Source organism: Cyphellophora europaea (genome assembly GCF_000365145.1).
Source record: "Cyphellophora europaea CBS 101466 unplaced genomic scaffold supercont1.1, whole genome shotgun sequence".
NCBI lineage: Eukaryota > Fungi > Ascomycota > Eurotiomycetes > Chaetothyriales > Cyphellophoraceae > Cyphellophora > Cyphellophora europaea.
In genome coordinates this window covers 477,187-491,756 of record NW_008481797.1, presented here as the reverse complement: position 1 = coordinate 491,756, position 14,570 = coordinate 477,187, and the positions used below count along the sequence as shown (strand labels likewise).

The 14,570-nt window shown below is 56.6% G+C and overlaps 6 protein-coding genes across 6 annotated transcripts; 5 read left to right on the top strand and 1 right to left on the bottom strand.

The window, feature by feature from the left end:
* Positions 1-698: 698 nt before the first annotated feature.
* HMPREF1541_00157 (uncharacterized protein) lies at positions 699-1,064 on the top strand (the record flags this gene model as incomplete). Its single annotated transcript, XM_008712465.1, has 1 exon — positions 699-1,064. The coding sequence occupies one exon, from the start codon at positions 699-701 to the stop codon at positions 1,062-1,064; it is 366 nt and encodes a 121-aa protein (XP_008710687.1).
* Positions 1,065-2,349: 1,285 nt separating this feature from the next.
* HMPREF1541_00156 (uncharacterized protein) lies at positions 2,350-5,896 on the top strand (the record flags this gene model as incomplete). The annotated part of the gene is made up of 2 exons (XM_008712464.1): positions 2,350-2,802; positions 2,861-5,896. The coding sequence occupies 2 exons, from the start codon at positions 2,350-2,352 to the stop codon at positions 5,894-5,896; spliced, it is 3,489 nt and encodes a 1,162-aa protein (XP_008710686.1).
* Positions 5,897-6,578: 682 nt separating this feature from the next.
* On the top strand, positions 6,579-8,042 carry HMPREF1541_00155 (uncharacterized protein; the record flags this gene model as incomplete). Its single annotated transcript, XM_008712463.1, has 1 exon — positions 6,579-8,042. One exon carries the CDS (start codon positions 6,579-6,581, stop codon positions 8,040-8,042), a length of 1,464 nt encoding a protein of 487 aa, XP_008710685.1.
* A 649-nt stretch (positions 8,043-8,691) lies between these two features.
* On the top strand, positions 8,692-9,789 carry HMPREF1541_00154 (uncharacterized protein; the record flags this gene model as incomplete). Its single annotated transcript, XM_008712462.1, has 1 exon — positions 8,692-9,789. One exon carries the CDS (start codon positions 8,692-8,694, stop codon positions 9,787-9,789), a length of 1,098 nt encoding a protein of 365 aa, XP_008710684.1.
* Positions 9,790-10,130: 341 nt separating this feature from the next.
* On the bottom strand, positions 10,131-12,136 carry HMPREF1541_00153 (uncharacterized protein; the record flags this gene model as incomplete). Its single annotated transcript, XM_008712461.1, has 2 exons — positions 10,131-11,754; positions 11,808-12,136. 2 exons carry the CDS (start codon positions 12,134-12,136, stop codon positions 10,131-10,133), a joined length of 1,953 nt encoding a protein of 650 aa, XP_008710683.1.
* Positions 12,137-13,504: 1,368 nt separating this feature from the next.
* Positions 13,505-14,551, top strand: HMPREF1541_00152 (uncharacterized protein; the record flags this gene model as incomplete). The annotated part of the gene is made up of 1 exon (XM_008712460.1): positions 13,505-14,551. The coding sequence occupies one exon, from the start codon at positions 13,505-13,507 to the stop codon at positions 14,549-14,551; it is 1,047 nt and encodes a 348-aa protein (XP_008710682.1).
* Between the last annotated feature and the right edge of the window lie 19 nt (positions 14,552-14,570).

The following is a 14,570-nucleotide window of genomic DNA, read 5'->3' as shown; positions in this document are numbered from 1 at the left end:
GATAATGCGACCGGGGAGACCGCCCGCTACGGAGGAGGTTGTATTAGGGCAGGCCTGATGAAATGAGGTGAGATGAGATGAGATGCCGGTGCAGTGATTGCGACCCGCCTACCTCTGGGGCTATCTGGCTGACTGGTTGACTGGCTGGCTGGCTACCATGGCTACCATACCAGTCTGGCCCCGTTTGCTTCTGGCTGCCACTGCCGCTGCCGCTTCATCTGACTCCACCCCAACACATACTGTATGCACGCCTCTGACTTTTTCCTTTCTCTTGTTTCTTCTTGTTCACTCACAACCCTCCATACCCACCTTGCTGCACACTGCAGATTCTGCTGTTGGGTTGCAACCGGTAGTATCCCAGACGTTTTCTCGCTCTTTAAGAAGCCGTCTCCACGAGTTCCTGAGCTCCCTCTCAGTTCGCTATCGCTTGTCGCGCGCGCAACCCTCTTGTCGCATCGCATCGCCAGTCCGATCGCTTCTTCCGTTCACTATCGCTATCGCATAGCAAGACCATCCGAGCAGCGCTCAGCACCACCACACTCTTTCCGCGCACCGCAGCCGTTACAGTCCGCCCACGCTCTTTTAGGCAACGCAATAACAGATCTGCGCTGTAAACTCCGTCACCACATTCCTACCCAAACCTTATCACAATGCGCTTCACCGCCGTCATCGGAGCCCTGGCGTTCTCGTCAGCCGCCATGGCGCAAGGCAACTCTTGGTCTGATGCCGCTATCTCGACCGCCCAACAGCAAACCACTACTATAACCAAGACCCTCGAGCTCATCCACACCCAAACCATGTATGGCACGCCGCCCTCGTCCAACAGCACTACCTGGGCTAGCACCACCTCGTCTAGCACCATCTGGTCTGTTCCCTCCAAGACCTCTTCGTCTGCAGTTTTGGCCGAGTCTTCCTCTCCGGTCGTCGCCGAGTCCACGCCTGCTAGGACCACGGCGCCTGCCGTCGCCACACCAGCACAGACTGTCAGCGGTGTTGCGCCCCTGAAGCTGGATGCCGTTCTTGCTGTGGTCGCCGCTGGTGCTGTTGCATTCTGGACATCATGATATCCAGTCACAGCCGATGCCGATCTCAGCCAGTGCGCCCCAGTGGTGCCACCCCTTCTTTCAAAGCCCAGCGGCAGAACCACCTTTTCTTCAATTCTGACTTTGATACCCCACCTTAACCCACCATTTCGACGACTCCCAGCGAGTTTGAAGGCCCCCTTTTTTCACCTTATTAGACTTCGGAGTATTTGGCAGATTTTTGCGCCCGGGGCGCCGGTGTCGCTGCTCTTGACTCGATGCGCGCACCGCTGGAGACTGGATAGGAAGAGAAGAATCTGACGATTGATGATTGTTTGGAGTTATTTCAGGCGCGTGGGCATGCGCATGCGCATGATGACATCGCTTTCAGGCGCTGCACAAAAGGATCTCCAGCACCAGCACAAAGAGACGAGCGATACGAAACAATGTTTCGGCGAGCAGGTCAGCAATTGGTGAATTTTCGGCAGGAGAAGATGCATGTATTTGCAATGAGAGACAATTTTGAGAATGACTTTTTATGCTATGTTCGATGGAAGACGACTGCCGCAGCATCGTCAATGAAAGCGCGGCCGAACTTGAAGTCGCCTTTGGACGTGGTTGCCCTATGTAGTCGGGTATCTTCGGGCACATCGTGCAAGTACGGATACCAGCCCATGGCACCTGAATAAGGCAAGGCTTGGTAGCGAGGCGGCTCACTCACAGGTTGTTGCTTACCTGGCCCAAGCCCGCGTCGAACGTCGTTACACCCACGACTCATGCGTCCCTGAGCCGCTCCCTACCTTGGACTTTCCTCGGTTCATCTTCAGGTGCTGATCAGACATCCCTACGACAACGGGCAACGATGTCACAATTGCCTAGGCTCATAGCCGCACCCAGAACGCGCCTCTGTTCTCAGGCGAGCTATCCCCGTCGGAAACCGATCCTCGGAGCCTCGTGACCCAATGTAAGAATGCGTTGTCAGCGTTCTCCTCTTTCTGCGTTGCAGCTAGGCTGCAGTAGCCCTCTCTGATCATCGCTTCGGTGGCCAATCGATCAATGGCACTCCTACCGGCAGTTCACCCGCGCAGTCTAGGCCTCTTTCTCATTCCATGTTACCCCTTGACATGATCACGATCAGCACCAGCTCGACCAAGATCTTGGCGTGGCGTTCACCGCCGTGGGTGCCTAAATCGCGGCTGAGTTGAGGCTCTGAAGCATGCGCCTATGAACCTGGACGGCTCGCTTTGCAACAGTCCTCCTAAAGTACCTGCCCCGAGCGTTGAAGGGATACCTACGACCAACATCCTGGTACTTCGGCAGAAGAGTCATGGATCCAGTCTCTGCCTTCGCTCTGAGCTGCAACGTGATCCAACTCACCCAGGCTGCTGCTTCTACAGGTCAAGTCATCTACAAGATCTACAAGACAGGCAAAATTGAGGGCATAGACGATTTCGGCAAACGACTAGGTGATCTTGATAAGCTCCTGGATGACACGAAGCACTTGTCTCAGCAGCCCGGTTCGCAGGCTCCCATTGGCAAATCCAGACAGACTGCTGCACAGATCTTGCAGACTTGTTCGGAGGATGCAGCTGTTCTGCGCGAAACCCTCCAGAAGCTGAAAACTCAGCGTGATGGTCGCCGCTTTGCTTTCGCCATCAAGGCCGTCTGGACAGGTTCGGCGAGCAAAATTGAGAACGCAAGACTGAGGCTGGAGAGCTCCCAGAAATGGCTGACGGCGAGCTTGATACCGGTCATGGCGTACGGTCCATTCGAAATGATTGTTGCCTGATTCGTTCTGACAAGTAGATTAGATCTGACATTCAGACCCTGATCTCCAGGTCAGAAATTGCATTCCACGACTTGGACGAATCGTCGAGAAAGATGCTGCAGGCGGTAGGCACACGCATCAGCGATCTGGAAGCCAGTTGAAGATCGCCGACGATATTGACCGTGGTTTCTCAGCTCAAGCTGATCTGCAAGCTCAAATACACCGTCAGGCAATCTTTGAGCGCGATCGGGAGCATAGTCGGTCGCGGCTACTGGAAAGTTTGAGATATAGCCAGATGCACGACCGGATAAACTCCATAGAAGATCACACCGAGTCGACTTTTGACTGGATCTTCCACCCAGTATGCGAATATGCTAAGGGGAGCTTTGCTAGCTGGCTGTTGAGTACAGACACTCACTTCTGGATACAGGGTAAAGCAGGCTCTGGTAAGTCGACATTGATGAGAAAACTATGGAGTGATCAATCCACCATCCAGCTACTTTCGCTGGGGTGTGACATCCGATCCAGCCTCGTACTCAAGCACGGCTTCTGGCTCCCGGCAGGAAATGTTCTCCAAAAGAATTACAAAGGCATGCTGTTCTGCTTGATTCATGGTATACTTTCCTCAAACGCCTCTGCGATCGATTGGCTGCTGGCCGAAAATCCTTCGCTACGGCTTGTAAAGGAGTACGGCGATTGGGACGAAAGAAGTCTTCAAGAGACTCTGTTCGCTCTCCTCGGCAATGATGAGTTATTTAGCCGAACGTGCATATTTCTTGACGGGCTGGACGAAATTGGAAGTCCATCTGATTACGACAAGATTCTGGACCTGATTAAAGGGATGGCTAGCCTTGACAAGTCGCGCATCAAGGTCTGTACTTCAAGCCGACCAGAACGACCGTGGTCAGAGAAGTTTCGGTCTGTACACCAACTGAGGCTCGAAGATCTTACAAAGCAAGACATCAAGACTTATGCACGAAAAAAACTAAACGGCAAGCTTCCCGCTGCTGACCAACAACATACCGGGCTCTCGGCAGAAGGTTTGTTAGAAGAGATCGTTGACAGATCAGAAGGGGTCTTCCTGTGGGCGCATCTGGCAACTGAAACTCTATTGAATGCCACCGCTGACGCGTCTCGAACGGAGATAGAGGACCTGCTCATGCGTTTACCACGTGGTATGATGAATCTGTACGAAAACATACTTTCCAGACGAGAAGAGACCGCCGAATCCGTGAAAGCGGAGACGGCCACCTATTTGCGACTGTGCTTAGCTTCTGACGACAGGGTTAACATCGAAGATAACCGGTTTCCGCGAGAGCCCCTCCTGCTACATCGTGCGTTATTGATCTGGAAGACAGTTTTCAGCGATGAAGAGCAGTACTGGTGGCGAACTGATGAGCAGACTTATCGAACAGACATGTTGCGCTTCGAGGACCGAATCCAGGACATCTGTTGCGGGCTACTCAAGCCTCGATACGGTCAAAGTCTTGTGCATTACCCATACTTTATGGACAAAATTGGAAGAATTCAACGTTGGCCTGGCGTTCGGACGGACGCGGGGGTAGACCGGGATCTGGCTCGGGACTTGGTTGCTACGAATTTCGAGTTTTCGCACCGTTCAGTCGCGGACTTTCTAGCCGGAGCTCCCTCTGGCAGAGAATTCATGGACCGTTGCGTGTTGACTCCGCAGCAACTGTTATTCAGTCAAATCGATGCTGAGCTATTACGCTGCAAAATATGGCAGAAATCCCAAGTGGATCGAAGCATCGCTTTTCATGCGGTTATGGTCAGGGTCGTGAAAGACATGACCATATTTGCAAGGACCAACGCCGGCTCAACAACTGAAGAACAGCTTCTTGAAGCCATATATAGGTTCAAAGCCGCGATTTCGTCGATAAGCTCTTTTCACCAAGAACAAGACGGCCTCAGCACCCCTGGCGGAGCTCCTGGTCTTGTCTTTGATCTTGCCAGAGCTACCAATTTGAACTTGTTAAATAAAGACTGCCTCCATCTTGCGCACGATGCTGAAGGGCTCTTGCTTGAATTTGGCATTGATGTCTGGTTCCGAGAGAGACTCGAGCCGCGTCTATGGGCTGCTCAGGCAAGCTCACCGATCATGGCGACAACCTATAAAAACTACCTATTGCTATGTGCTACGAAAGGCAACCTTCCGGTCGTCGCACGACGCCTTATTGATAGTGGAGCCGACTTCTACGCTGACCAATATCTACCAATCAGTCGTCCTGAGAAGCATTCGGCAGCCGGAGAACTGCTGATAATGTCGGGAAACCACTCTTCAGGACCGAAACCTGACGATTTATGCCTCTGGGCGGAGATAGCCTCGTCTTGCTCAGCCAAAGTCCAGTTCCAGCTTTATCAACCTTTCTGGCGAATATGGGCGGATTCAACAATGGATTTCATGCGCTTCTTCTACTCCACCGGTCTACACGGCTCACTAAGTTTTGTGCTTGATGTCTCCGCCAACTTGAACTTATGGCTTCGTCACGCAGCTTCAAATGGTCACACCTTGCCAATCATCGATCCCAATACTTGTGTCGGGTTCGCCATCATGCCCGAGAAGTCAGACAGAGATTTCTCCATTCAGCCATTCTTTGCCAAGAGCTGGGGAGGTTTATCATACTGCCCCAAAAAGAAACCCGAAGAGCAACTCCAGTTCCCCAAAGCCCTTCCCGCACAGTGCTCCCAGTGTATGGCGGATGCGAATGACGGGTTCTGGAAGCTTTTGCCAGACATTCTCGAGGTGCAGCTCTGTCACAGGGGCTGCGAGCTTGATACAGCTTCCGATGTTGACAAGATGATAGACTTGAAACAGCGCCCTACCATGCAGAGGCAAGAAAAGGTGGCCGCGATATTCAGGAATGGTACGCCAGCAGACAAGGGCTCGCAAGATCTAGCCAGCACTTCAGGTCGTACGTCCGGGACGGGTACGGCGCAATTGCAACGAGCCGCTTCACGACCAAAAAGACCGCCGCGATCTGCTCGCAAACTCGCTGCCGAGTTGGGCTTTTACAAGGAGCCAGCTGATCCATGCGTTGCGCAATGTCCTCTCCCAATGTTTGAAAGTGTCAGCACGAACTGCTCATGAGTTGATTAATAACTTAGCAGCGGCCTCAAATGCAGTGTTTATTCTGGCGAATATGAGTTTCCCACAGTCTGAAATGCGATTGAATGATCTTCTTCACGGCCATTTATCGCACTCGTCCGGGCTCAGGCCCGGCGCCTCCATTCGCCAATTATCTAACCATAGCGAGCGGTGCTATTACAACGCTATAGTGACTAGTATATCATGTATGTGAGACACAAAGAGCACGCCAAATCAATGTCTTCATCACTCGTGAAAAGTAATATAGCACTGCAGTCCGTTCAAGCACCAGGGGAGGTTAGCGCCCACGTGTGCTCGGCGTGGAAGAATCTCCACTTAGCCAAGATGCCCGGACCGACGCGCTCCACCAACCTTTAGTACCCCGTCCAGCTCCCACGCGTACAACGAAGACAACTTTCTGTTGGCCGGCTAATCACTCGTCCTTGACCCTGGGGTCTGATTGAGATCACACGCGTCCCTGATGCGGCCGACTTGCCTCTCGAATTGACCTTGTTGGCCATAACGCTCAACAGGCTCTCCCCCGCACGCGTGCCCTGACCCTGGTCAACGCGCCGAAACCTGCACGCGACCACACCAAGCTTGTCCAGCGACAGCTTCTGTTTCCCGAACCGGCTCCAGCACGAATGAACCACCATTGTACCGTGCTTCCATCTGCCCACTCACCATGTCCGATAATGAGTCCAACGAACCGACACTGCCTCCCCTCCCCGCACCACCATCCAGTTCACTCACTGCCCGCCGGTCCACACGCCCCTCCCTCCTGACCCGGAAACGCACACACTCGTCCTATGCCTCAGACTGGGATACGACCGAGCTGCCACAATCAGCCGCCTCCTCGGATCCCGCGTTGTTCTCTGGTGACGAAGCTGCTCCGGGGCTCGAGAGCTACGCGTCCGGTAAGCGGAAGAAAAAACTATACGCTGGTAGCTGGTGGAATCACCGCGTCAAGGCTGGCAAAGATGATCGGAAGAGAGAGTTCAAGCGCAATGTGGATTCGGGTGTCTGGATGGGCAGCGAAGATCAATTGAGCAGTGACAGCTTGGGAAGTATGGAGGAGGCCTTTCTGGGAGACCAGGGCGTTCTGGTGGGAAAAAGAAGCGACGGCTTTAGCGAGGAGAGGACAGGTCAGGAAGAGGAGGAGCTCGTTGTCGAGCAGCGGTCGGCCACCAACCAGCGCATTACCAGGTCCTTTCCACGGATCAGCGATCTGGTTACCACACCGGCGTTTCTGCCGCAGCGCGAACAAGTCAAGGATATCGTGCGCCAGCATCTGAATTCAGGCAAAGAAGATATCAGCTTCGATGGAATGGGGCTCGTTGACCTGCCCGACGAGGTCATTGAACTGGCGACGTTAACCAAAGAACCAATCCTTGTCCCCGGCATGCTCGACACCGGCAGATCGTTCGCAACTCGTCTCCATATACTTCTAGGCAACAATTTGCTCACCCGGATGCCTTGTCAACTGTTGGAGCTGGAAAACCTTCAGTATCTCAGCCTGCGTGGCAATCGGCTCAAATCCATTCCCGTTGGTATTCGACGGCTCGTCAATCTCCAAAATCTGAATATCAGCAACAACGAGCTTCGGTACTTGCCCTTCGAGGTCCTCGAGCTCGCCCGCAACCATAGCCTTAGCAACCTTCGCACGACTGCCAATCCTTGGGCGGAAACCCCCGCTGGCCTACATGTCGAAGCTGAAGAAGAACCTTGGCCTGGCACAAATTCCCCACTGGCCGCTCAGCGCTCCAAAGGTCCTTCATCCGTAGTTGTGTCATCCAGCATGCCTTCCTTGACGGAGGTGGTCTTGCGTCAGCTGCAGCGCATTTCGCCGCGCGACGACCTTCGCGACTTCATGCCCGAGCACACCCCGGCAAGAGTGCTGGGGGCGTTAGACGACTTTAGGCTTACGCAGGTGGAGGGCGAGCGGCGGTGCACTGCCTGCTGGCGGCCAATGGTCCAGCCGGGAGAGGAGTGGCTGGAGTGGTGGTTCGTCAGGATTAGTCGCATGTATGTGCCCTTCAAGCGCGCGAAATGCTACAGTGGCTGTGATGGGAAGGAAAATATGTGGGTGGATACTGGGGTAGGTCATAAGAACGTGGTTATTCAAGAAGATGGTACTGTAACATCATAGGAAAGAAGGAAAGATAAAGCATTAATCAACACTTGTTTGTTACTTCCTGTCTGCGTTCTCCGGCTGTCTGTGCGAGTCCGAAGTGAAGATAGAACCCGAACGAATGGCTCTGCCTGGCTCCGGACCTGCACGCTACTCGATTCCCGCCATGATGAACACCACGACACTCGTACACGGCTTCATAGCGGTCCAGCGACCAGTCAAGCACCGTTCGAGATTCGTGCAGCACGAATAAAGAGACCAGTACCTTTTCACTCCTCCATGCTCCGCCCATTCACACATCGAGGGTAGCGCAGGAAGCTAGAAGAGAGGGAAGCAGTGCAATAGACTTGAGGACGGGGCGCGGCAAGGCTGAGCCGCCAGGGGATCAGGCTCGGCCTAGCCCGATTGATAGCAGCCGCTCTCAGCGGGTTCCCACTTTTGGCCGAGCGGCGGGCGCGACGAGCAAAGCACAAAAAGCGTTGATCTGGGCGTTGCCGAGGAAATACATATCAGATTGGACTGTGGCTGTTATAAGTCTTTCAAGGAGACGCAGAGCGGTCTGACAAGTGCATGTCTGGACGTTGAGCAAGTGGACGGTATAACCATATACAGCTCCTCCATCACCTCGTCCAACAAATACATCCGTACCCAGTCAGGGTGTTCAAACATGTCCGACCCAACGGGGCCAGGCTCCAGCAGCCACCCAGCCCTGGAAGAGTATCTCAACACGCTCCTCCCATCCTCCAACCGCAGCAGCCTCCGCACATCCGTGCTGCCCAACCTCATCGCCTCCATCTCAGCCGTCGCACGCACGCTGCGCGGCGCCCACGACGTGTCGGCCGTCGGCTCCGCCAACGCCTTCGGCGACGACCAACTCAACGTCGACGTGCAAGCCGAGCAGGCCGTGCGCGACGCCATCGCCCGCTGCCCCGCCATCGTCACCGCCAGCAGCGAGGAGGATCCCGTGGAGCGCTCTTCACCCTCAACCAGCACCAGCACCAGCACCAGCACCAGCACCCCAGAAACCGCCGCTGCCTCAAGCACGGCGGCAGAACTATACACCGTCGCCTTCGACCCCCTGGACGGCAGCAGCATCATCGCCCCCAACTGGACCATCGGCACCATCATCGGCGTCTGGGACGGCCCCACCGCCCTGGGCGTCCCGCCGCGCACGCACCAGGTCGCCGCCCTCCTCGGCGTCTGCGGTCCGCGCACGTCCGTCCTCGTCGCGTTACGCCTCCCCGGCACCACCGGGGAGGGCGGGACGTGTTTCGAAGTCGCCCTCTCTTCTGCCACCGACGACACCGACACCGACACCGACACCGACACCAGCAACGCCCTCGTGATCCGCCGATCCATCCGCTTCAGCCCGCCACCTTCCATCAAGACCCGCTATTTCGCGCCCGCGAACCTCCGCGCCGCGGCGGGTGACCCCCGCTATTTGACTCTGATCACGCAGTATATCGAACAGCAATACACGCTGCGCTACAGCGGCGGCCTCGTGCCGGACGTGGCGCACATGCTGAGTAAAGGGCACGGCGTGTACGTGAGTCCCGTGACCGGGGGGACGAAGGCGAAGTTGAGGAGGTTGTATGAGTTGTGTCCTGTGGCGATGGTGGTGGAGTGTGCTGGAGGAAAAGCGGTGGATCCAGTTGATGGAGGGGAGGTGTTGGAGAGGGAGGTCGGGGGTGTGGAGGAGAGGGGTGGCTTGGTTTGTGGGACGGGAGTGGAGGTTGAGGGGGCTGTGAGGGCGCTGGTGGGGTAGGTTGAACGGCTAGAAAGAGCAGAAAGGAGGATGGAGTGGGATTGGATTGGATTGCGGGTGGGTTGGCGTGGGGTGGTGTGAGAGTTGGGGAATGGAGGCTTGAGGTCTGGGAGTTCGAGAGGAGGAGACACGAGGGCCGAGTGAAGCCCAGACCGACCCGTGTGTGGATCGATGCAGACCGATCTCTTCTATCGCTTTCCAAATCAGTCGCGTTGTATGTACAGCTTTATCACCATAGCAGCACCAACCACCAATTGCCGAGCGCGCTGTGCACACCTGTCCTCAGGCCAATTCTGACTGCCTTTCCCTTTATATCGAGACTGGGTGAACAGACCGTAACACTACAACTTCGCCTTGTCACTCCCCACCGGCGCCCGGTAGCCCAGCGCCGCATCCTTTGGCAGATCACACCCCCACACGATCCTACAGTCCCAGTTCCTCTGCTGCTTCTCGCTCTCCTTCCCTGTCTCCTTGACAGCCGATCTCGCAGCCTCCAGCACGTCCGGCAGCACCCACTCCCCATACCCCAAATCTCCATGCGGCTGCAGAATCCAGCGCCTCGCACACTCTACGGCAACGGCATCCCCGTCCCGCTGCGCATCTCTCGCCATCAACACGCCACTAACCAGCCAGCCCCACGAGAACAGCAACTGCCGCCCATCCGCCAGCGCCGCACCGATATCTCCTCCGCCTCCCCTCCCCACCTCAAGCCTCCGCGCCAGCACCGCCCAAGCAGCCGCCAGCCCCTCCGCAAGCCTCGATTCCCGCACCTCGCCCACCGCCTTGCCAACCCAACCGCCCACGACCTCGAGATTGCGGCCGTTGCATAGATGGCGCACGACCTCGGAGGCCAGCACGTTGGTGGTGCCTTCCCAGGTCATGTTGGCGGCGGTGTCGCGGTACAAACGACTAACATTCCACTCGACGTCGTGCGGGTCGTCGAGGTAGCCGACGCCGCCGAGGGCTTCTTGGCATTCTTGCAGGGCGGCGCAGCCGGTCTTGCAGATGATGGCTTTGGCGGTGGCGGTGAGGGCGCGGAGGAGGATCTCGGTTTGTGGGCCGGGGGTGGGGAGGGGTAGCGAGGGCGGCGGGTTTGTGTCGGTGGGGTGTCCGTTGTCGGCGTAGGAGAGGAGCGCGGTCGTGAAGAAGGCGAGCTGTGAGGCGGCGCGGTGCTTGAGCTCCAGGGTTGCGAGGAGGCGGAGGTGCATGGGCAGGGTCCACAAAGGTTGGTCGAGGGTCTCGCGGGCGCGCGCGAAGGCCTTGGCGATGTCCAGGCCGCGGCGCCAGCATGATAGTGCCACGAAGACGTTGTGGGTGCGTGTCACGTTCAGGAGGGTGGCGATGGTGGCGATGCCGCGTCCGACTGGCCCTACGAGATGGGCGCGCGTGTCGTGCAAGGCGAGCTCGGCCGTGGGGAGCTCTTTCGTGCCCATTTTGGTTTTGAGGCGGTGGATGCGTACCCCGTTGGTGATCTGCGAGGATTGGCCCTGTTCGTCGGTGGTGGTGAGACGGGTGGGCGCGAGGAACAGGGAGAGCGGTTCGCTCGGAGCGGTGCGAGCGAGGATCAAGGCGATATCGCAGTCGGTGGCACTGGAGAACCATTTGAAGCCGGAGAGCAGGTAGTCGCCTTCTTCGAGCGTGCCGTGGTCGGTGCTTTTGCTGGGGAGGGGAGAATGCACGGCGATAGTCTCGGAGTTCTGGACATCAGAGCCGCCGGGCCGCTCTGTCATCCACTGTGCCGAGACCCAAGGGTCGTCGCGGGAGATGAGGTGAGCGTAGACTTTGTGGAATGGATGAGTGGAAGGGAGGGAGGGAAGTTGTTTGCCGAGCAGACGAGCGGCGCCGGATGTCATGGAGACGGGACAGGAGCGGACTGCAGAGGAGGCGCTGAAGATGTAGTTGTGTGCGTGCTGGATGATGCGGCGGTGAGGGCCGTAGGTTGGTTCATAGCCGTGGGCGACGACTCTGAAGGGACGGATGTTAGTTGATGAGGGAATGGAGGGTCAGGTTGGTCACACCCGTTTCTGGCACCCCATTCACCCAGTCGTTTCCAGCCGTCACTCGTGACGAGCTTGTCGACGGGGTAGCGGCGGCCCCAGGCGTCGTATTGCTTCACGTATGGTTGCTGCACTTCGGCATTGGCAATCCATTCGTTGACTTGTGGGGAGATGGATTCAGCGGCGAATTGCTCGAGTTTGGGGGATATTTGGTCGTATATGTCGTGAGGGAGGTACCATGTCAAGATGCGCTGGTAGACATGGTCGGAGGTAAATGGATTCTTCAAGGGGGAGGGGGAGAGTCTATAGCCATCGTCTATGGTGGAAGGCTTAAAGGTCGATGAAGCCATGGTGATGGGTCTCGATCTGCTGGGGAGGCTGTTTCTGGGAAGTGGCCATCTAGCGCGTAATCTGGGGGAGCCCATGGTAGGTATGGCTCTACATGCAATGGTGCCAAAGCAGTATGTAGGAACTAATGAGGTTGAATGGCCGGATGATTAGGTATGCTTTCCCCGCATACTCCGTGGACGGTATACCCGGGGACAACCCTAGCCCAAGGCCGAGTTGGAGATGCAAAGGGGCAGCATCTAGCTGGCAAGGCGTTCAGCGGGATCGGTCCTACTCCTGCATAACAAGGGCGACACGATCGTAGGATGATGGAGGACAACGGAGAAGATCACGTATATTATCAGCCAGTCCATCGCAAGAATGAGGTTGCGGTAAGCCTCTTGATAAGCCCAACGACGCCGTTGGAACGCAGCACATCTTTGAATGCCTCTCTTGACTGCTGACGAAACCTCGCGTGCTTCACATATATTTACTGAATTGGCGAAGCGGCTGATACGGCTCAAGCATACCGTGCCATAGCGGTGGGGGCCATGACTTGCGAGCGGAACCCGAGGCCCTAGCCCAGGCTGGGTGGCGTAGGCGTTCACTGTGGCGCATGGCGGCTACATGGGCTAACTAACATCGGTCAGAATGTCGGGCAGTCAAACTGATTATTGTCAGATAACAGAACGTTAGCATATCAAGTCATTCTTCTATTTTGCACCAGTTATGCCATGCTCTCCCACCGGAGATGTGTTCCATTGTGTTCCAACTCATCGGCCACACGCACCGAAGCGGTACTCACGCCCCGAGACGATCAGGGTCAACCCCCCCCGGACAAGGTTCACAGCACCGAGGCTCAAAGCTTGCAGTCTGGCAGATTTTTGCAGATTATCACAGTCGTGTCACCAGTCGGTGGAATCTCGTACTGACTCGCGACTCGATCTCGACTGTCAATTGTCAACTGTCATGGAGCCTATAGCAGACCCGTGTTCTCGGCCGAAGCCCCCAGAAGCGTCGTTATGAAGTCACTTTTCCACACCGTGCTGTATCAGATTCTGCTAAATGGCCCCCACCGTCCCCGGTACCGAGGCATCAACGCCACAACCGATGGGACCCCTCTCTTTCAAGCATGTACTATGCTGCAATCACTGCAATTAATAATGATGTGGAGTCTGCTACAGATCCATCGGTCGTGGCCTGAAACACGACGAGTTGCTTCGTAAGTCATCAGTGCATTAAATATGCTGGTTGCACACCCTACGTCACCAGTATAAAACATCCCAGATCTGCAGACCTTCCAAACTCTCAACTACAATCAACTACATCTCACCTACAGCACACCCTACTCAACCGCAATTACAACACCAAACGCACCAAACGCACCCAACATGTCTTCCGACAACGAAAACCTCTCCTTCATCTTCAAGAAAATCCCCGACGGTGCCCCCGTGCCCGGCCAGGACGTCGTCGTCCAAGACGTCGGCCTCGACGCCGCCAAGCTCCCGGCGGATGGCATCGTCCTTGAAATGCTCTACAGCAGTCTAGACCCCTACCTCCGCGGCCTCCTGCGCTCCCCCGAGAAGAAATCCTACTTCCCCGCCCTCCCACTCAACGGCCCCATCCTCAGCGCCGGCATCGGGAAGGTCCTCGAATCCAATGTCCCCAACTTCCAAGCCGGCGACCTCGTCCAGGGCCGCCTCCCCGTCCAACAACGCGTCGCCGTCAGCGGCGACCTCCTCAAAGGCGTCCGCAAACTCGACACCACCAACGGCCCCGACGACCTCAGCACCTACCTCGGCGTCCTGGGCATGCCCGGCCTAACCGCCTACTCGTCGCTCTACGAGATCGGCAAACCTCAAAAGGGCGAGACCATCTTCGTCTCCTCGGCCGCCGGCGCCGTGGGCCAACTCGTCGGCCAACTCGCCAAGCACGAAGGCCTCCGCGTCATCGGCAGCGTCGGCTCCGACGAGAAACTCCAGTACATCAAATCCCTCGGCTTCGACGACGGCTTCAACTACAAGTCCGAAAAACCGCTGGACGCGCTGAAGCGTCTGGCGCCGGAGGGCATCGACATCTACTACGAGAACGTCGGCGGCGAGCAGCTGCAGGCCGCGATCGAGTGCCTCAACAAACACGGCCGCATCGTCGCCTGCGGCATGATCTCCGACTACAACGCGCGCGACGACAGCGAGAGGTACGGCGTCACGAACCTCATGCAGGTCGTGGGCAAGCAGCTCACGATGCGCGGCTTCCTCGTCGGGGACGCGGACATGGGGCCCAAGTGGGCGCAGGAGCACCAGGAGAAGGTGAGGCGGTGGTTGAAGGATGGGACCTTCAAGGCGAGGACGCATGTGTGGGGGATTCAGGAGGCGGACAAGGGGTTTGTGGGCATGTTGAGGGGGGAGAATTTGGGGAAGGCGGTCGTCAAGTTGTGATGGACCATGCATTGTGATG